This window comes from Gouania willdenowi, chromosome 22 (assembly GCF_900634775.1).
Source record: "Gouania willdenowi chromosome 22, fGouWil2.1, whole genome shotgun sequence".
Taxonomy (NCBI): domain Eukaryota; kingdom Metazoa; phylum Chordata; class Actinopteri; order Blenniiformes; family Gobiesocidae; genus Gouania; species Gouania willdenowi.
This window is the reverse complement of record NC_041065.1, coordinates 15279452-15302171: the sequence shown is the minus strand read 5'-3', so window position 1 is coordinate 15302171 and position 22720 is coordinate 15279452. Positions and strand designations below refer to the sequence as shown.

The 22720-nt window shown below is 42.0% G+C and overlaps 1 protein-coding gene across 2 annotated transcripts in view; it reads left to right on the top strand.

Annotated features, from left to right (window-relative positions):
- The window catches only part of akap6 (A kinase (PRKA) anchor protein 6), a 115777-nt gene extending 93849 nt beyond the window's left edge, over positions 1 to 21928 (top strand). For both annotated transcript variants that reach the window (XM_028438918.1, XM_028438917.1), the window contains exons 18-23: positions 6539 to 6622; positions 6708 to 6860; positions 11118 to 13541; positions 14917 to 15825; positions 17933 to 18025; positions 19209 to 21928. In XM_028438918.1, the coding sequence (XP_028294719.1) occupies positions 6539 to 6622; positions 6708 to 6860; positions 11118 to 13541; positions 14917 to 15825; positions 17933 to 18025; positions 19209 to 19253 (3708 nt within the window). In that variant the 3' untranslated portion in view covers positions 19254 to 21928. The remainder of the gene's footprint in view (positions 1 to 6538; positions 6623 to 6707; positions 6861 to 11117; positions 13542 to 14916; positions 15826 to 17932; positions 18026 to 19208) is intronic.
- The last annotated feature ends 792 nt before the right edge of the window (positions 21929 to 22720 follow it).

The window sequence follows — 22720 nt, the reverse complement described above, 5'->3', positions numbered from 1 at the left end:
CGGTGTCAACAAACATCTCAGACTTTCATCTCGTGGTCGTCGTCCAGAGGAGAAGAGAAACACTTTCATCAGCCGAAGGAAAGGAATGCGCAAATCCAACCTGAGTTTAGGAGTGTTCTTAGAGATGAAACACAGAGTTGGAAAATACAACACTTTGTTTTCTCTCTGTCCTCATCTCACCTTTACCCCGCGTCATGGTTCCAACTATTACATCACCACCTTCATGTATACACTCAGAAGTAACATTAGCAGCTTGTTAGGTTAAAGGAAGCGTGGCCTGTCCATTGAATTTTGCATATTTAGTGTAAAAATCCACAGTGAAATTCTAGGCTGAATGCTAGGCTATACTATAAACATTTACGTACATTTTAGCATTACAGCTCTCTGTTTGTAATCTAAATGCACACAAAGCTGCACTTACAGCCAAGACACGAGCCACTCTACATTAACAAGGACATGAAATATACACGTTTACGCACTAGTTGGTGCTGCAGGCATAAAAATACACACGTCGCTCTAGTCAACAAGTCACTTCATCAGTTTTGAATGAAAAAAGTAGCGCCTTTTAGTTCAGCAAATACGGTAAACATGTTTTATCATGGATAAAAGCGCTACACGCAACTACACAATTTAGCTTAGTAGGAGGCATGGTTAATACCAATGAGGGGGCGTCTTTCATAACACTTTAAAACCAATTCACTTTGTACTCTTTAGAGGGCTCTGCTGGCTGGAAAACCTTGTTGTATAAGTCGCTCCCTCAGTTTTAATTTTTTTAACAGTCAGGTTGTCACCTACGTCACGTTCTGGGTAGTAACCCGGATGCGTGGCCAAATTGGAGGCACTCGAAGGTAAATGCTGCGATGGATAAATGTCTGAAACCACAGAAAAGCTCCTCAAAATGCGTTCTAGATGGCATACAGGAAAGGACTTGGCCACGATATTTGGGAAAGTTAGGGTTTATTGGTGGTACGGATCCGTATGAGTTGGCTCCCTCGTCTTGGATCGATGACGACCCAAAGAGTCTTCCGTCTACTGCGTATCCTGATATGGTCATCTACCTGGTTTTAACTTTAACCCAATCTGGCTCATCCTTTAGATAACGGTCAGACCTTTTACCTGCAATACAATTAGAAATACAGCACAATTTAGCTCTACATTTTAACAACTGTGTTGCTACTGTAGCAGGCTATTATATGTGATTATATTAAGTCAATAATGGCACATGCAGTAGCTTGATATGAATAATATTCTTATCATCGCACTAGAAAATTAATTAAGAGCCGCTGCTATTAACAATTCACTTACCTGACAAGAAATGGGCCGAATAAATTTGGAGGTACAGATTTTTGCCTCGTAGATCCTGATTTAGCTTTGCTAACCACAAGCGCCTCCTTTCCTCTGATAACTTTTGACATTTTTCTCCCTGTTTTGTTATAACTTTTGGCAGTCTAAAAAACTCCAAATGTTTTTCACGGTCTAATCAATTGGTACAGCCAAGAACACTGCAATAATACACAATTTATTTTTTGTTCTACGTTTGCGATCTGCTTTGTTTACCTGCTGAGTACCTCCAATATGGCGACTTCTGGTTTGATGACACGGTGATGACGTGTCATAAAATCCCTCTATATCTGTATACATTTTAGTAGTCTTGTTTTTCTCCATTTTTTGGTCTTTGTAGATTTTTTTCTTAATTTTCAGTCCTATTTAGGTCCGTTTGATCTGTTTTTTGTTTCTTCAGTAATTTTTTTGGCTGTTTTTGGTCCTTTTGGTCTGATTTTTGTCTGTTTCTAATAGTTTTAGTCTGGTTTGAGTCTAGTTTTTGGTCTGTTTATAGACAGTTTTCCGACGGTGTTTTCCAGCGAATTGTCGCATCAGAGTAAAGGTCCCTTCTGATGAAACTTACGATCCTCACAAATAAGTCTCACCTAAGTCAAGTCTCAGTTAATGATAAGGTTTGGATACTTCATGCCGGGTCAATTATTTTTAGACATTGCAATCGCTCTATCATTACAAGCAAGACCCTCAATCCTGAAATCCTTCTTGGGGGCCCCATTGTAGCAGCTCACTGCTCCCCCTAGGGGGAATGGGTCAACGTGCAGAGAAGAGTTTCATTGTAAAGTGACTAATAAAGTGTGAACGTGTCTAAATGATGACTCCTCAAAGCTGCTGTTTATCTTTGGAGAAGTTAAATAAGAGCAGAAGGAAAGAAAGAAATAAGGGAAGTGGGGTTCGTTCCCGCACAGGGAAAGACGTTGGAAACAATTTGCCAACAGGATTTCATTAGGCTTGTTGTGCGATAACGAGTGCTTGTGGTTTTAATTGCCTTAATCAACAAATAGAATTAATCAGAGATTTCTAATTAATGGTAATTGATTGAAATTTCCACTGTGTCACATTCTCCCCTCGCTGCATCGCTCCCTTTCTCTTTAATGTTTTACAGTTTGTCCTTGTCCACTCTTTTCTTTATTTCCTGGAAAGAACTGTTTAACTTTTTCTTACTTTGTCTCCTCTATGGATATTTTGGCCTGCACTTTTATTTTGAAGGAGATTTTTAGCAGTAGGAGGCAGTGGTGTGGTACTTTTTCAGCTTTTAACACTGTAATATTAAATAACACTGATACGTTTTAATCCACAGCTAATTTGAACAGAGACAAACCTCAAATTCATAAAACCAAGACATTTGCATGTTCTCTGGATGGTTTTAAGAACAGCATCAATCAGTCTCACATCATATGCATAGATACTTTCTTTCTTTCTTTTTTATGCTTTTTCTGGTACTTTATCCAGATTTCCCTCCTCATATCAAATAATTTAAGAATTTAGTTTGTAATCAAGGACAGTTTTGTATAGATGACCTCTGAACTGCTGGAACTTCCACATTCGCTACAGTTTTTTGATATATTCTCAGCTCACCTTCTAGTTCTCACAATGTAAATACTGGTTCAACATAAAACAGCCTGAATGTTGTAGTTTTACCCAGATTAGCTGTCGTATAATATGAACTCAGGTTTGCGTTGTATTAAACTGGACCAACGTGCGTGTGTGTGTGTGTGTGTGTGTGCTTGACCTTGAACGCTGAGTTGAAGGTGAAGTGTTCAGTCTTGTCTTGGAGTTGATTTCAAGCTCTGATCTCACGCGTGGTCTCGACTCTCCACTGGTGCATTTCAAATGTTAATCTTCTCATCTTCTCAGCGAGCGCGTGTGCGTCTCATCATCGTTTGCGAGCGCCGTACAGCCATAAAAAGCACTGACATAGCAACAGCGCTAACAACCTCTCCCTCCCTCCTTCCATCGCTCTCTTCACGGCAGGTCTCGGTAATTAGATTTTGCAGATGAGGAGGCGGAGGAGACCTAAGAGGATTTTGTGTTTAGAAGAGGGAGATTTAAGAATGAGAGAGATACGAGGGGGAGATGGAGGTCTGAGAGGAAGGAAGGATGAAGAGGGATTTAGGGGAGGTGAAGAGTATAGATCCTCCTCTTTTTTGTTTATCCCCACTCTCTCGGCCTTTTCCTCAAGTGACAAACGAGGAGATAAAGATTCACTTGTGGCGATACTGTTTCATGTTCTCCATACATGAGAGTCTCCTCAGACCCACAGCGAGACAAATGAAGTAAATCTGTTCATCCTTCACGTTCTTCTCCATCTTTGAGTGACCTTCCTCTGATCTGAGACGAGAAACCGGACACTCACTGACACTCATGGACTCCACAGTGACGGAAAAATAGACGGACGAAACAAAAGACCTGGTGACAGACAAATGGATGAATGAACAGACAGATAAATGGACAGATAAGGCAAAAGAAAAAAGACGGACAAAATAACTGATGCGTGGACACATGTAACGAGAGATGAAACAACAGGCATAGTGACAGACGAATAGAAAAACAAAATAACAGGCAAAAGACCGACAAAACAAGAGACAAAACTTCAAAAAAGTAAATGGTCAAATGAATGACAGACGCAGTGACAGACAAATACACTAACAGAACGACAAACATGATGCTAAAAGCACTGCTGAGAAATATTTGTTGGAAGAAGAACTTCATCTGTTGGTGTATCGGTTCAACTGGTGATCACTAAAAGTGGTGACGCTTTGAACAGACACAACCAGTGATTTTTAACTAGTCTTTTTCTGATCTGCCCTCCGTTTCATCAAACACATTTTAGACCATAACTTAGTTTCAAAATTTCAAAACAAGATAAACAAAAAATGTGATAAAAGTGGTAAAAGTGCAGGACTTTTTAGGCTCCCGGACTCAAAACGCCACTCACTTTGTTGTTGTTCTCGTTGTTGTTGTTGTTGTGTACATGTTATTCATGAACGGATCAGGCTGAAATTTGGTAGGTATAATCTATGGATGTGTACGCATCGACGCTAGGAACCCAATTTTCGATTAGGGGCCTCAAAAGAAAAAAGATTACAATTATGCCTCACAAAATTCAATTATGGGCATGAGGGGCCTTTTTTCGACAATTTCCGTTGAATTTGTTTTCTCATTTATTTGTGAGTCAAATATTGCAACAGTTGGTGGTACCGCATCATTGACCCATACCAATATACGAATGGGGCCCATTACTCCGTATGTGCCACGGGGGTACTCCGTTAATGCTCTTTGAATCGGGCTGTAATTTGACATGGACATTCTATGAGTGGATGTCAAGAGCCTCTCTGAGACTTTTTTTTTAACTCTGTGGAACCGAGTCATTTGATTTAATTCTCGGGAACGTGATATGTGCTATTCGGGACGGAGACGTTCCGCGGGCTCAAACTTGTTTTCTCTACTTTTTTTGTCATCACAAATGACCCCTACCCACTATTTGAGAAGATCCCACACTAAATCCAACCTGGCAACTATGGCATTCTCTTACCTTCAACTTATTTCTTTCGTAGAGTGATAGAAGGAGACAGTTTTTAAAGCTTAGGAAGTCCAAAGTGTAGATATTGGTACAAATGTAGGGTGTGAAAGTTTAAAAAGAATAACGTGTAGAGGATTGATTAACCAGGTGTTACTTGGTTACTTCCTCCACCTGGGTTTTCTGGTGAGTGCCGCTGTCCGGAGGACTGAAAGAGGAGGTTTGAGTGCTGTTATTTTTAAGATTATGTAAATAAGTTGGACTCATTCCCAGTAGTATAGAACCGACGTGTGATCTCACTTCCTTTCCTTTTAATAGTTTCATCTGGAACCTTCCATTTGCCTCTGGTTTGTGCTGATCTTTCTTCTCTCACCTGTTTTTCTCTCGATCTATCGCTCCATCCTTCCATGGTTTCTCTGCTGCCTCTCCACAGTGTCTCGTGTATTTTGGAGGAAAAGCTTTTCAGCAAATATTTGTCTCTGCAGTGGCAGCTCGGTTCAGTCGATATGGGCCGAGCTGGGCTTGGGCGACCCGGAGGAGGTAGAGAGAGGTAGAGAGAGAGAGAGAGAGAGAGAGAGAGAGAGAGAGAGAGATGGAAAAGCCAGCAGGGCAGAAATAATCGAGACTCAGGACTTTAAAGTAAGAAGCTAACAAACACAACAAGTTACAGCAGGATTTTTCCTATTTGTGTGTGTACGTGTGCTTGTGGGTATGTGTGTGTGCACGGACCAAACCCGCCGAACCCTGTTTTCTTTAAATGTTTTCAATAAATATTAAAAACACACGCACACGCGAGTAAACAGTCAAACATGCAAACACACACGCTGACCTTTGAGCGCGAAAACTCATCAGCATTTAGTGATTTTGGGAAAGTCGATGTCGTTATTCCTACCGTCATTCATCCTCCTCTTCATCATCCTCCTCCTCGTCCTCCTTCAGCTGCCGTTGTCTCTCTAATGCTTGTTTGTGCTGATTTAGGACGTGTGAGCTGAATTTCAGCTCGTGTCATTAACACTGTAACAAATAAGCAGAGATCCAGCTCGCTGAGCTCAGAAATTCAAATTTAAACAACTTTATTTGCCCCCATGGGGCAGAGCAGCCGAAGCTGCCGCTACAAACAACAAACAGGACAACAAATACAATGTTAGCATCAGACAACACCGTGTTCAACAAACAAGTCATCACGTAAGTCAAATAAGCTAAAGATATAAAAATATAAGGTCAAAATAGAAACAAGAAAGATTAGTAAATATATAAGAACATTTTTTTTGTGAAAATCTAATAAAATCTAAAATATTGAAAAAATGTATTAAAATTAAATTGAAAATAAAGAGAACAGATGATAAAATATAAAGTTTAATAAGAAGATTAAGTAATAGTACAATTGTAAGTAAAATATAATACAGTATAAGGTTTAGTGCAAGTAATATTGAATAAGGAATAAAGTGTAAATGAGTCTAAAATATTATATTATAGGGTGGTTGCTGTAATAATCAAAGGATGATTTAACTTGTCAAATGTATATAATGGTAGATCGAGGCACAGCATGAGTCACGCAAGTGGTTTGAATCTCAAGTTTATAACGTCTCTAAAATCTGTGTACAGTTTACTTTTTTAGGTTCTGTGGTTTTATTTCTACACTTGGGATTTCATTAATTTCCTATTTGTGTCCGTCTCCAGTCGCTGTGCTCGGAGATCCGAGCTCGCCGTCGAGGCGTCGTGTCCGTCCTGAAGCTCTGCCAGAAGCTGCTGCAACAGAGTCAGGTGATGATGGATGGATGGATGGATGGATGGATGGATGATGGTGTTCGTCTTCATCCAGCCATGCCATATTTCCTATTTCTCACAGTGTGGTCCCATGGCGGAGCTGTGCCCTGATGCAGAGCAGCACCGTGAGGCCCTGCAGCTGCTGTCTATCAACCTGGAGCGGAGGTGGGAGGCCATCGTCATGCAGGCTCTGCAGTGGCAGAACAGACTGAAGAGACAGCTCGGAGAGCAGCAGGTCAGAGACGCACACACTCACTCATTTACTTTCAGTCATTTTTGGTCACATTATTGTGTTTTTGGTCACATAACCATACTTTTTGTCATGTGGTAGTTTTTTGGTCAAGTAATTGTTTTTTGTCATTTTATTGTGTTTTTTGGTCATGCAATCATGTTTTTTTTTATCATGCGATTGTGTTTTTTGGTAACTTTATCAGTTTTTGGTCATGTGATTGAGTTTTCTTGTCATGTGATTGAGTTTTCTTGTCATGTGATTGTGTCTTTTGTCATGTGATTGTGTCTTTTGTCATGTGATTGCGTTTTCTTGTCATGTGATTGTGTCTTTTGTCATGTGATTGAGTTTTCTTGTCATGTGATTGTGTCTTTTGTCATGTGATTGTGTTTTTTATCATGTGATTGCGTTTTTTGTCAAGTGATTGTGTTTTTTGGTCACTTGATTGTGTTGTTTTGGTCTAGTGATCATGTTTTTACTGAAGAAACAGCTCGGAGAGCAGCAGGTCAGAGACACACGCACACACTCATATTTACTTTCAGTCATTTTTGGTCACATTATTGTGTTTTTGGTCACATGACCATATTTTTGTCATGTGATTGTCATATTTTTTGTCATGTGATTGTGTTTTTTGGTCATGTAATCATATTTTTGGTCATGTGATTGTGTTTTTTTGTGATGTGATTGTGTTTTTTGGTGACTTGATCATGGTTTTTGGTCATGTGATTGAGTTATCTTGTCATGTGATTGTATATTTTGTCATGTGATTGCGTTTTTTGTCATGTAATTGTGTTTTTTGGTCATATGATCATATTTTTGTAATGTGATTTTGTTTTTTGGTCATGTGATCATTTTTTTGGTCATTTAATTGTGTTTTTCATCATGTGGTTGTGTTTTTTGGTCACTTGATTGCGTTTTTTTGGTCATGTGATCATGTTTTTGTCATGTGATTGTGTGTTTTTGGTCATGCGATTGAGTTTTTTGTCATGTGATTGTGTTTTTTTGGTCTCGTGATCATGTTTTTGGTCATGTGATTGAGTTTTTTTTGATGTGATTGTGTTTTTTGGTCATCTGATCATGTTTTTTGGTCAGATGATAATGTTTTTGGTCATGTGATTGTGGGTTCTTTTGTTATGTGACTGCATGTTTTGGTGTTCTGAATGTGGTATTTTATTGGCCATGTGATCATCTCTGTAGGGTCATGTTATTTGGGTTTTTTTGATCATGTGATTGTGTTTAGTTTTTCATGTGATTTTTCTTTATTTATCTGTGTATTTTGGTGACGTAGGCATGATGAAAGGTGATTACTGATTTTTTTTTTATGTAACAGCACATTATCGAGCATTATTGTTAGATTTTCTAGTCTTTTCCTAAACATGTTTTTCATCTTATGAATTTAAAGTTGTATCCATAACCCATCAGAGCTCAGTAAAAAATTATCATCCTAAAAAACTATTTAGTTTGGCATGTGGAGATACACACTAACAAATACATACACAGATACAACAAACACACACACACTAAGAGGAGAAGACAGATAACTGAGGGTGGACACACTGACCTCGCTGCAGAGTAATTTCAGTGCAGCAGCCGACGGAAGAGGAATGAAGAGGGAGAGCGGCCTGGATGTGTGGGTTCGCTTTATGGATGAACACTGGGGCCCCGTGATAGAACGACTGTCCCCTGAATGTGTGTGTGTTTGTGGGGTTGTGGGTGGATGTGTGTGTGTGTGTGTGTGTGTGTGTGTGTGTGTGTGTGTGTGTGTGTGTGTGTGTGTGTGTGTGTGTGTGTGTGTGTGTGTGTGTGTGTGTGTGTGTGAAAGCAATGCTCTCGACACAGTGTGCATTTCATTGTGTGTATGTGTGCAGGAGTTCTTACTTTAACAGTGTGTGTGTTCTTTGCTGGTGGGCGTGCATGCGTGTGAGTGTTTGAGATATTCTCTATATTGTGTGTGCGCGCGTGTGTGTGTGTGTGTGCGCGCGCGTGTGTGTGTGTGCGCGCGTGTGTGGGTTCCTGTATGTATCTTTCTGTGTGTGTTGTGCCTTACTTTGACACTGCGTGAATGTGTGTTTTGTGTGTGTTTCCGTGCAAACTCCATGCATTTTTTTTTTTACACTAAATGCTTTGGTTTGCTCAGAATCAAATGTCATTGTTACAAAGCTGCTTCTCAAGTGTTTTAATTATGATCTCATTCTTGAGTTTGCTTTTGCATTTTAAACTACCAAATTTTTAATGTTCTAAACCATTTGTACTACGTTAAAAGCTGAAACAACAACTATGCAGACTTGATCCAAAATCGAACAACAGAACATCTTTAGATTAGCAGCTTGTTTCAAGATGCCAAATGTAGTTATTTTTTTACATATGGCAAAAATGAACTGTTACGATGCTGTAGTGATGATTATTTACAAATAAATATTCATTAAGATTTCCTAAAAGCATTTATTCCTATAATTGCTGTCTGTGTTACACCAAGTACAGAGATGAGGAGATTGCGCTTGTACCGCCTTTTGATCTCTAGATATCAATGCAAGATTATTTAATCTGTAAACACAGTATCTTTCTAACTCAATACAACTCATGACTGCAGCCCAGTACCAAATAATCCATGGACCGATACCGGTCCATAACACAGTAGTTGTTCTTGCGAAATGGCTGAATGAGCTTTTACTGAGGATAACTGCCGGCTCCTGAAGGGAGACGGGAAAAGTCCAGTCTTCCATCAGGCAACTTTATCTTACTGAACCCTGGCCCTGAATAATGAGAAAGTTTGATCCAGCTGAATGAAGTGGGTGCAATCCTGTCCAGTTCTGTCCAAACTCCAAATCGGGAGCATAGACTTCCAGAGGAGGGAAAACATCTTCAAGTTTCCTGCATCCATCACCTGGAAGGAGGCCATCCTAATGACAGAGTTCGGAGAGAATAAGAAAACTGTCGCTGCACAGACTGTCCTAAAGAGCTCTTAAAGATGTGGAGGAGATCGTTTTTTGTTTTGTTTTATTGATTTTACTGCTTTTTTGTCTGTTCTTGGACTTCTTTGGACATTTCATGAGATACTGTATACCGGTTTGATGTTAAACAGTCTGATCCAAAGCTTGTGTGAGACCTTCCTCAGCTTTAGAAATGATTTTGCAGGGAAAGTCCTGAACATTATGGAGGGTTTACGTTCTCCTGATGTTCAGTTGGTGTTCTGCTCCTGGTGGTGATTTATTTATTTACCTGGGTTCAGAGTCAGAGCTCAGACAGCAGCAGCAGGAGAACATGAATAATCACCTACAATCTCTTCAAAGCCTGCAGCACATGCTAAGCTAACAAATGGGAGCAGTCAAAGTAGAGCGGAGGGAATACACACACGCACACACACACACGCACACACACACACACACACACATACACACGCACACACACACACACACACACCTCAGCATGTTCAACCACGATCTGTGGCCACATCCCGTGGAGAAGTAGAGGAATCACAGACATAAATAATGGACAAGGTGTTCCCGGGTCATCGAAATGGATTTGATTGAGTTGGTCTGATTGATCGGCTCGAGTCTCGGTGCTAAATTTGTGGTTGAAAGCAGCAAAACCCCGCTCAGTCATTACCACCACTCCCGCATAGGCATGAGGGGAATAAACACAAATCTAATAGAAATTCATTACTCTGATACACACACACACACACACTAGTTTATTAGATTAATAGGCTATGAATGGCTAATACGAATTACCCTCCTCTCCTGTTAACGAGACGCGGAGCAATTTGTATAATTATGTGCGAGGAAAGGCAGAATTCCTGGTTCTAAGCATGTTTTCAGACAGCAAAGCCTCTGATTACGTATTTACTCTGAGGTTTTCCCTCCTCTCTGAAGTCGTGGGTGAATTATTCATCGCTTTGTTCCTGAGTGGAATAATTTGTGTTGAGATTTATGAGCTCCGAGGCGGCCTGCCCCTCACCGTGTTTTGTCTTTTTCAATGATCGCACACCATGAGACCGTCAGAGTCAAACACACGACCGGTCATTCCCACTGCGAGGGTTCTGGTTTTTATGGAAACATTGGTAATATCAGGCCTGGAAATCTCCAGAGGAAATGCTTTAACACAGAATGTCTTTTTATGCTACAGTTCAAACAAATAAATTACAACATAAAAGTTTATTTTAACAGAATGAAAAGGATAGATAGGATGGATAGATGGATCTCATCTGAATATGAAGTATGAACTCTCATCAGTGTGGCTTCCTCTGCTTTCTCTTATCTGCAGGTTCCGGGGAACTTTCTTGATGCTGGTTTGACTGATCTCTACCAGATGAGCCTGGTGTCCAGCGAATTGCCTGCTCCCGCTCCAGATGACTCCTGGGAATGGGACGAGACAGATATGACCATCACTGAGACAGAGCCAGACCTGACACACAACCTTCCCACCAAAGCCAACCAGGCGACAACCAAGACACCCCCAACAGAGTCTCAGGATTCCCAATCTGTCGCTCCCAACCACAACAGCGTCTTCCAGGTCTACAGCCTCCATCACGTGGAGCTGTATTGCCAGCCACAGTTTCATCCCCCGTCCTCTTCACTGCACAAACCAGGATGCCAAAAACCCCTGCTGAAGAATAAAGATTCCTTCTTCTCCTCCACCGAGTCGCTCCCTGACTTGTTGGGAGGTTTGACATCAAAAAGTCGGCGAACGAACAAGAATAAAAACTGGGAATGGGAGAACGAGAGCAACAGAGGCAGCAGACTGTCGGTAACCGGACGTCGGTCGGAGAGTGAGAGCGGAATAGTGAGCGATATGGGAGACACTGAGACGGCGACAACTACGTCGGAAAACCCAGGAGAGGAAGAGGAGGATAGCTCTACCTACTTTAGAGCAGAGAAAGGATGGAGGAGGGAGGAACTTAATAAGAACCAGGAAAGTGAGAAAAGGAGAAGTTGTGGGAGACCAAGAAGTGAAGCTCTAGAGATCCTGATTAACGGACATGGAACTGTAACGCCCCCAGGTTCAGAATCGGATCCTGAGACGAGTGTCCTTCACGTGGGATTGGAGAACCATCCCAGCCAAGTATTGAGTACAGTTGTATCTCCAGGATCCTCCTTGGAGTCCCTTCTGGCATTGGGCGTGGAGTTGTTCCCTCTGAAGGATCCATTACAACGCAGTGCTTCCCTGGAAAGCTGTGTGATCCACAGCCCTGAACTCGCGCACAGTCCTGAAGTCTCAGATGTGAGTCAAAGGCGAGGAAGTGAAACAGGTGAGCCATCTGCTGGGGAACTGAGTCGTAGAACCCTCGACCTCCTCAAACGTCTAGAGAACATCCAGAGCCCCATGGAGGGAAAGATGACGCGCAGCGTCTCCGATATGATTCTCCCGAGTGGCTTCCAACAGCAGAATAATCTCCGCTCATCGCCCTCGCTCGGTGGATGTCGCACTGCGCGGTCAGAGATTTTCGGACTGTCATCCCTAATTAATCCCTCAACCACCTCGCTGACGGATCTGAGCAGTGCTGAGGACACGTCTCAGTGCTCAGACGAATTCAGAAATCAGAAGCTGCTTCTCCTCGATCCTGCTGCTGCCTCAAATGGTAACTCTGGTTTCAACAAGAGGCGCTGCCTTGGTAACAGGTTGGGTGTGGACGAATGGGAGGCGGCAAGCCTAAGCATGGTGGTGAATGTTTCAGCATGCACTGATGATGATGAAGACAACAGCGACCTGCTGTCCTCGTCTACACTGACGCTCACTGAGGAGGAGTTCGGCGTGCGGGACGAGGAGGACAGAGAGGAGGAGCAGTTAGACAGAGCCTCCTCCTGGAGCGAAGAGAATGACCATGAAGAAGACATGGACGATTCTTACCTTCTAGGAGTTGACTACATGAAGAAGGGGCTACAGAGCTGGATCCGACCTGCTCGCACCTTCTCCTCTAAAACAGAGATGAGCCTCCGGGACGAGCTGCAGTGTGGGACCCGTCCACCTTCCATGCTGAACATGGAGCAGCGCAGCTTCTCAAGTTGCCCTGCTAGAAGGTTCCTGGAGAGTAACAGTTGTGAGAACACAGCGCAAATATTGGCGGAGAACAAAAAGAAGGCCACCAGGAACTACATTAGCCAGCTGGTCGACGACGTGGAGAATGGAAATGTGGATCTCAGGACAGAAGATCATGACGACCAGCTCCTGCGGGAGGAGGCCAGCGTTTTCACAAAGAAGGGAGCGACTGCGCCACATGCGTACGAAACGCTGCAAGACATTGCCAACCAAAGACCCAAAACACAACCACACAGCTCCTCATTGGTGGGGGAACTCAAGGGGGAGCTGCCCTGCCAAAGCTATGTCCTTCCTTCGTCTCCTTCCCTCTCGCCTGTTGAGGATCCGCTGGAGAACGACAGGAGGATAAGAAAGGCCATCACTATTCAGGAGAAGTGCAAGTTCTCCTCATTTGTAACAGAAGAGACCAGGAAGGAGGTCCGGGTCAAACACTCCTCCCTGCCTCCCAGGAAGTCACACCGTTCCCACTCCTGCTGTAGCCACCAACCCTCGACATCCCCCCCACAGAGGAAGGAGAACGTGCACGACTTTGTGATGAAGATCATTGACATGACGTCACTGGCCCTGCGGAGTAAAGACACTGAATCTCAGGAGCTCCATGGCAGCGAGTCAACAACAGAGCAGACTCCAGCATCGCAGCTCAGAGACAAGGTGATGTCCTAACACTCAAACACACACTCTACGTTACACAGAACCCTCAGTACAACCACAGACATAAAAACACAAAACATCAAGAAGAACCACACAAGAACAGACCATGGATACACACACGGAAATTAGGCGCCAGTGAGGAAGGAGGGCCGCCCACCCCAAGGGCAGGCAAACTCATCCTTGGGTTGGAGGGCCAGCACCCTTCCAGCACCAAGAAGGGCTTGCACTCCCAGTAATGAAAATAATGATAACATTAGTAATAATAATAATAAAACCTTACCCTATTTAGATACTGGCTATTAAATTTACCTAAATCATACCAAACATGCCTAATAGGGGTTAATAGAGTCGACTATATTCACACACTCAAGTCATGTGTGGTTACGTCAGGAGACCTATCCGTTCTCTTCAATTTCCCCCCTCAGCAACCCATTTTAAAGGATTAATATCAATGGAAATGCGTGATATGGTCCCAAAAACATGTTTTGTGAATTACTAACAACCAACAAACCATTCTCACGTTTTGCACGAAATTGTGCACAGTCGTGTAATATAATGAGTTTTAATGCTTTGACCATGACATGTCACCAGTTTAAACAATCACCTAAACTAATACACCAATATCTAAACCTAAAACACACTTCAAATGAAGCTCTGGACATTTTCAGTCACAGGGCAACATGATTACTATTCCAGTCCTAACACGAGATTTTGAACAAGATTATGCACAAAATTGGACATATTTATCCATTTTTTACACTTGCTAGACATTCAGTCACCCGTATTCAGGGGAAAGATAAATGTATGAATGAATGATATTATCCCAAAACATACAATGGGATATTTCTATGTCATATTGGGACCAAATTTTCCATGATTACAAAAAAATCGGCGTACCTAATTTAGCAACAAAAAACCCACCAAAACTTCCCATCAGCTGCACAACAGGAAAAGTCACTGGAGGCTTTGAAATGATGCCACAAAAGCTGATTAAGAGTTCAACACCACCCACCCAGCATCACTAATCATTTTATTTTCCCATACTATTCCGGCTCCGGCTCTGCACGATTAATAAGCGGTCAGGTGATGCTTTTTGATTCGTGCGAAAAAGATGCACAGAAGGTTGCTGAGGAGGTGAATCGAAGGCTGGTCCCTGGCAAATGAATAAATGATGCTAAAAAACGACTCGTTCATTAGTCGTTCTTGAGCTGTTTGCCTGCACAGATTTCAATAGTGTCAGGCTGTGTCAGGTTGAACTTTTGAAGCCTGATTACAACTCTTGAATCCAGATAAAAAATGTCTACATTTTAATCTCCATTCTGGTGAGAACAAGCAACAGGAAGTGGTCACTAACCTCTTTTTCCTCTTCCTGTAGGTGCTGGAACATTCCCACAGGCCTCTAAACCTCCGTAAGGTCGACTTCTACTCCTACCTGTCGCTTTCTTCCCACGACAGTGACTGCGGTGAGGTCTCCCAGTGCGCCGAGGACAAGAGCTCCACGCCTGCGCCTGATGCTACGTCTACGCCACGCTTTACCCCAGAGCCGGCCAGCCCCACCTCTTCACCTCCACCAAGCCCAGACATCCGTGATGAGGAGATGCTGTTTGAGGCGTGCACAGAGGAAGTCTATCTTGGACCACCGCTATGCTACAGCATGGTGCTCACCAGGAAACCACGACAGAAGGAGAACCCGGAGTCCTCCCCTGCATTTTACAGTCTTCCATACATTTCCTGCTCCGATGGAAACCCAGAATATCCCAACTCCTATGGTCCCAGTTACCTGTCAGTGCGGGGTTCCACCCCAGACACTGCGGGATCCCCTTGTCCTCAGATAGAGTCATCTTATATCTCCAAAGACGAGCCTTCGCCTCGTCTTCCTCCTCAAGGGGAGAACTCCCACTTCTGTGATGCTGCTGGGGAAAGTGCTGCCGGTGTCAGCGCAGCGCTACAGGAGAGGAGTGGTAATGAGGGCCCTCCTTATCTTAATCCCTGTGCACGTGTCGGCCTGATAGACTCTCTCGCTGCCGCCAAATGTTTGGCCGATACTAAAGCGTTCAAATCCAATATGGATCCCGTAATGACCAAGATAAGTGTCTGCGGCTCTGCTACAAATCCCTCAAAAGAGCCAGCTGCCACTAATCCCAAAATTAACCGCCGGCCGATGAGAGAGGCAGATAGGAAGACTGAGGAGCGACAAGGAGGAACAGCGGCGATGCAGGGCGAGGAGGAGAGGAAGAGGAAGGGCCGGAGCGGCTCAGAAGGGAAGCCTACGGCTGTAAAGCAGGTGAGTGTGGAGTGTGACACGTACTGATAGCCCATTCACAGCAATACCTGAAACAGACATGTTTCCTGAATAAATTAAACTTCAACTTAACATACAGTTGAACCCAGATTGTTTGCATGTGAAAAAGAAGCAATTTTGTCTTTATTGGGCCTGAAATTGCACTTTCACATGTAAAAGATGAGTAAAAGTACATCAGTCTCTTACAGAGGCTTCCCAACCAGAGGTATGCACAAAACTAGGGGTACAGGAGAACTTTGCAGAAGGTACACATTTAGAAGTTAAAATAATATCAAAACATTCCTACTTCCTTATTTAGGACAGTTTCGGGAGAGTGTTTACATGCACATTATATACAGTATACAGTATATGTATATATATAAAGCAATGTATGTATATATTAGGCCTGGGCCGATAACAGATTTTGCTGGACGATATATTGTCCAACAAATTATTGCCGATAAACGATATTATTGTCGCAATCAACTTGTATTTCTCATTAGTATTTTTTACCATTGTAATTGGAATGTCAAGATAAAATAAAACAAACAATTAGAATAAAATGGACTCAGTCTCTGTTAGCAAAAAATGCACTTTACTAAATATTACAAACAAAAACAACAAAATAGATCCTGTCTCTGTTACGAAACAAAAAGGCGTCAAATGCAAAACCACACACAACCAAAGCAATAAATAACATGGTTGATCAAGTCTCTTGCACTTGCAATAAATATTAAACATTGAGCCACAGAGGTATATAGTTGTACATTCCTTAACAGGTAACACTTGCAATCCAGTTAGAACTTTTGTAAACAAAAATGCTAGCGGCCCGCCCCCCCTGTTTCATTCTGTTACATTTTCATTCAGTCTTAAACCATACAGAATGGACCAAATAGTTTCTAGTTTACTGTGTGAACTCCGCTATGGAAAGACGAGGAAAATAAAATACTTAGACTTAGCTCGGTTGCTAGCCCCACTTGGCATCCCCGCTTCTGCTTCTGATCACACCGCTTATGTCTCATCCTCTGGCAGACACCTCTGGTATGAGGCTCCACAGGCCACGAGGTGTAGCCGGCGTAGCAATCCGAAGCTACGTAGTAGGTCTAGAGTTGCCGCATTTACCGGACTATAACTGTTTGATTTACCTAAATCTAAGATTGCCTGGCGGTGGAATAACCTATTTTAGAGTACTTACGCTGCAGATTCACTGAGAAATGATTAGAACTGACAGAGTTATCTGCTATTTAAAATCTGTTGCTAACACTAGCCTCTGCAGCCGACAGGCGTGTCGCCTAATCCGCATGAATATGGCAGTATACCGAGGACGGAAAACTTACCGAGTTCATTTTATTTACTGTCCGGTTAATTGATTTAGCAATTATCGGCCCAGGCCTAGTATGTATACACACTTGTGTTTTGCAATTTTCTTTAGTATTTTGTTGTGCATTTGTATAACAGGTAACAATAAGGATCCAGGCCATAGACCAAGCTGAGTCACTTGAAATAACGAGAGCGTTCCCTCCTCTCATCTGTTTTCCATTCCTGCATCTTTAACCAAACAAAGCGTTAGTTTCCTGTTATGTAGTCCGAACACGGGATCATACCACTTCTCCTCTCGCTTTCTGTGTGAGAAGGTTCAGGTCCAAAGAACAGCATCAGCATAATGTTCCACAGTCAGATGAGGATTCCTCAGCCAAGCGCGGCACCGTTCGACTCATTTCATCGCTGAATTAACGCCTTTGTGCTCCCTCTAACTTCCTCCATTTCCTCATGCAAATGAACGTCTCCTCAGCTGCTGTTTGATCTGTTTGTCGACTTCTTCTGTCGTGAAGGAGACACAGGAAGCATTTCTTTCCAATTGTTGTACTTTAGTTCAAGAAGCACTCAAGGTCATAACATTATGATCCCCGTTTGAACCCAGAATCTCAGCGTGATGATCAGTGTGTCTGTCAAAGGGTAAAAACACAATGAAAACATTCAGGATTAGCAATATAAAGTGATTAGGGGTGCAAGGAGAAATGGAGAATAATTGTTCTGATGATTAATGTTTCGGACAAAAAGAGAAATATTTTTTTAATGTATCTATTTAATCCCATCTTTGTCTTCTCAGGTATCCTCAGCTGACAAGCAGCCAATCAGGGTGACCAGTGGGAGGAGCCAGGGTTCATTGAGACCACCCACTTCAAGGCCAGGAAACGTAAAAGTAAAGAAACAAGTTACATCAGCTTTTTTATTGTCACCCAGGAGGAACTTAGTGACGCGCCCATATTCCTTTTGTTGTTGTGTGGTTTTCTTTTCTTTTCATTGTCTTTTTTCATTGTCTTTTTTGTTCTGACAGCCTGTGCTTCAGTCGTTTCATATTGTGTATCTGTCCAGGTGAGGCTAAGGAAACTGTTTGGGTTAGCTTAGCATGCTAACCCAAACAGGGATAGCCCTGCCCCCATGTTAAAGGGGGCAGGGCTATGTTACCAGGTCTACCTATTGGTGTAAATCGTCTCATTTGTCACTGAGTACTGCAGACACACATCACTGTCACAGCTAGTTTGATTTTTACATGTTTTTAATGTTTAATGTTGAGCAAAGCAGCCTGTGTGAGACAACAAAGGTATGTGTGTGTGGGTGTGTGAGTGTGTCACGGCCGCCCTGTGGGCACCTCCAGGGCTGAGCTAAACCTACTGCCCTCTTTACTACAAACACACACACCCCCGAGGGCAGAGCACGAGAGTCCAGGAATACTCTGACAGTTCGACAGCTGCAGGTTAGACACATGCACACACGCACACACACACACACACACACACACACACACACACACACACACACCATATCAGTGATGCATACAGCTGGTTCTAACCCCAATGTCACGGCCTAGTCTGGCCCACCTGTTCACGCATTCTGACACACACACACACAAATACATAAACACACAAACACACCTTGGTGCAATTAAAACAATCCTGAATGCGGCTCATGATGTGCTCTGTGACCCAGACAGCAGAAGGTCTGTGTGTGTGTGTGTGTGTGTGTGTGTGTGTGTGTGTGTGTGTGTGTGTGTGTGTGTGTGTGTGTGTGTGTGTGTGTGTGTGTGTGTGTGTGTGTGTGTGTGTGTGTGTGTGTGTGTGTATTTTATGCTCCTGCTTACAGAGATATAGAGGTAAATTTGATTATTCCCGCTCTCGCAAATATCTGTAACCATTGCATGTTTAATTGTCACAATTAAGAAACAAGATTTCTGAAACAATTTGTTCATATGCAGTAACTGTCTCCCGTGGGTCTGGTGTATAGTTTGGATTTGCACTTTGTGGGATGTTAGTTTGCCCGTCACTGAGCCTGTTTTGGTGCCTTGTTGGACGTGTGATTAAAACCTTCTCTATGTCTCCTCTCAGAGAGTCCCTTTCCTTGGAGCGGGAGCCTCCAGAGTCCAGCTGTGAGAAGAAAAGTTCCTGTCTCTTCCCACTCTATCCATCTCCTACCTTTCTGCTTCTGGATATTCCCATATCTCTACTTTCCCCCGGCTGCACCTGAAGTGACCTCCTGAGTGAACTCTGGAAAGTGTCTCCACGAACTGTCCGTGACACCATGCAACCTTTATTTATGTTTTTGTAGCAGCATTTGTTGGATTTCTGCCATTCTAAAGTCTGCGGGTTTCACTCAGAGGAACATTTCCTCTTCAAATACCATCTCTAACTATCAACCACACAACTAACGGCCGATGTTTAAACTGGTTCAAGGTGAAAGAAGACATACAACATGACTCAGACTTTCCTGTTAGCAGTGACCCAGATCGGACTTGGTCTCATGTGTTCATGCTTTATTATCACGGCTCAGGTTAAAACAAGGTCGGATAGCATTAACTATAGTCATCTACTCGTTAAAACATGTTAAAAGGTTGTTTGCACAAAGAGGAATCAAACGACAACCGGGTTTTTAAGGGATACCACATCTCATGAATTTGGCTAGTTTGACACGTCAACTATTGGGATCATTGGTGCACATCTAAGTGATTATCGCAAAAAGTTGCAGAGAAAACAGATTTTTGATATTTCTTTCAAAGATGATGAAATATGGGCGACTACTCCTTTGCAGGTGCACATTTCCACTGTCTTTGAGGTCATGGTTGGATGTCAGCACCCTCTACTGGACCATTTAGGTTTGGTTTTTGGCGGCTAAAGCAGAACTACGCATGGATCGACCACTAGAGGGCAGCGCGTGCACACATCAGGTGAATATTTGCTGAAACAATTTTAAGTTTATCCAAAGCAAAGGTTTTGCCAAATCGAGCTACCTCTTGTTGCGTTTGCATGTTTCTTTTTGCTAACACTCACTCATACAGCGCGCACACTGAAAATGCTACAACGTCGTAGGGCACGTATAGTAGTTATAGTTGCCAGCACTTTATTCAAACCTTCTGATGAAAGTGAAAGTATGTCAGAGTAACCCATCGGTCAAAAATGACTCCATAAAACACAAATTGGGATAAGAAAAAAAAAAATTATGAAAAACGCAATCAAAACATCAAAAAACTAAAAATAAAACAATACTAAATAGACTCCAAACAAACAAAACAACATTTTAGTCTCAAAAAATGACCACAATTGCAGAAGAAAAACACCCAAAATACCTAACATGGAGCTTATGTGTTTGCAATATCTGCGTTAAAATCCTAAATTGTGAAAAAACAAAGCAGTTTAATCCAAAATGATTAACATTTATTAAAATACAGACTCGTTTTCAAACTAAAATGTCCTCCAGGAGTTTTCAGCCGCGAAGAAAAAACTAAAACTGAAAGAAGAACTGTTGAAATGTGACTTTTTATGATAATTAACAGAAATACTATAGAAAATTATGGAAAGACTGTTTTTACCTTTACGTCCCAAAATAAAAGCACAGTATAATTTGGTGGTTTTGGCCCGAACAAATTCCCATTATTCACTGCAATTTTTTGTCCCGACCTAAGAGTGAAGAACCTGTGATAGATAGCATGTGATAGATATGAGAGCAGCAGTCATGGATTTGGTTTATAAAGCAAGTCAAGTGTGAATGTTTGTCTAAGGGAAGTAATGGCCAGTTTGCTAAAGTGATAGATAAGAGCTTTAAGGGCGGGTACGAGTGGCAGCGAAGCATTAAAGCTTTCACTTTTTGTTTGTTAATGAAGAACCTGACCTTTGTCCTGTCAGCATTTAAGATTTCAGTTGGGATTTAATTATATATCATATATCAGGCTGAGTTGACTGTGAGGATGAAATAGAAATGACTGTGTCATCGGTGTATAGCTTGATATGAGAGAAGCCATTGAAGTAGTTTTCCTTTGGAGGCGTTTCAGGTCTCATCTGTATCGTTTCTCCAGGGTTCAGGTGTTGACTGTTAAGAGATGAGGATTCATTTGGGGTAGTCTTTGACCAAGGTGTGTGGCTAGGCGAGGTCTTTGTTTGATCCTAAGCTAAAAGATCCAGAAGGAAAAGTTCAGATTGTGAAACAGAAGAAGAAAGGTATGCAGGTCGGGACAGAAAACTAAAATTATTACCTAGTCAGATACAATAAACTCACTTTAGGTACATTCCCAGACTGTTTGAAGTATCTGGCATTGCTCACTTCTACGCATGTATATGCATTAAAACTGAGGTGACGTAAAGGTATCCTCATGTCCAGTTGGGTTCAGAGATGGATCTTAAGGGTTTAAAGACTCGAAGTCCTGGCCGTTTTTGGCTTTGTGCTTCTTTGGGGACAGCTTTAAAAGCAAGTCAAAGTGTTTATCCAAAAATTTCAAGAACAGGAGCACCAAGAATTACAATGTTCAGATTCGTGCAAAAACCACCTTGTATTACTTGATTGCTTCAAATATCTGCTATAAAGAACCAGAACACACGTACGGGACACTAATTGCTTGTGGGCAACGTACAAAATGACTCCAAAAACACACAAAACTTAATGAAATACAAACAAAATGACATAACAACATTGCTCAAAATATGAACAAATAGACAGAAAATGACTTATAAATACAGAAAATTACTTAAAAATACACAAAATGACTCCAATAATACTCAACAATCCGGTGTCACGGTCTGAGTTTACATTGTACTGAGTTCCTCTTAAAATCTCAGTACGTGACTGCTACGTACTGAGATGTACCCGTACTGGGTCATACTGATTTTAAAAAATAAAGTTACATTAGATTAACTGTTTTTTACTGCAACGTATATTATAATCATGTTTTTTTGGAAAATAAATTATTTGTTTTTGTATGGAGTTTTATTATAAACAGTTCCTGAGCTCCTTCTTGTCGGTGTCTGCTGATGGCGTGCCCTTCACCATGAAGAAGATAAACTTGTCTATCATTTCTTTGTTTGCGTTGGAACCTCTCCTGCCTCGTATATTGAGCAGTTGTACATTTTTGAACAAGAAAAGGAGCCATTCAGCACTCGTCAAATAACATTAGTTTTGAAATAAATTTTTTTTTATCTCAGCACGGAAGTAGAAAAAAGCTAAGCGGTAGTAACATAAATTCATTTTACGGTAGTGCGCATGCTCCTAACCGATCTCAGACCGATATGAACTCAGACTGTGACACCGGATCCAATCTGGATGAAACCCGATGAGGTAATTGACAAACCAAGCCGAAATAACCAAGCCAAGTTTCATAAAGATCGGTCATTTACAAACCGAGATATACATTTTTAAAATTTTTGCCAATGATGAAAGATCGGGATTTTTTGATTTTTCAAACTGATCCTGAATCACTATATTTATCCGGATCCCCTCCAAAATTTTCTGAAATGTTCCATGGTGTAAAGTCTAAAATCCATGACGTACTTTTGACATATTCCTAATAGACAAACAAACAACGAGGTAAATGCCTGTGGAAAATATTACCTCCCGGTCGAGGTAATGATTCCAA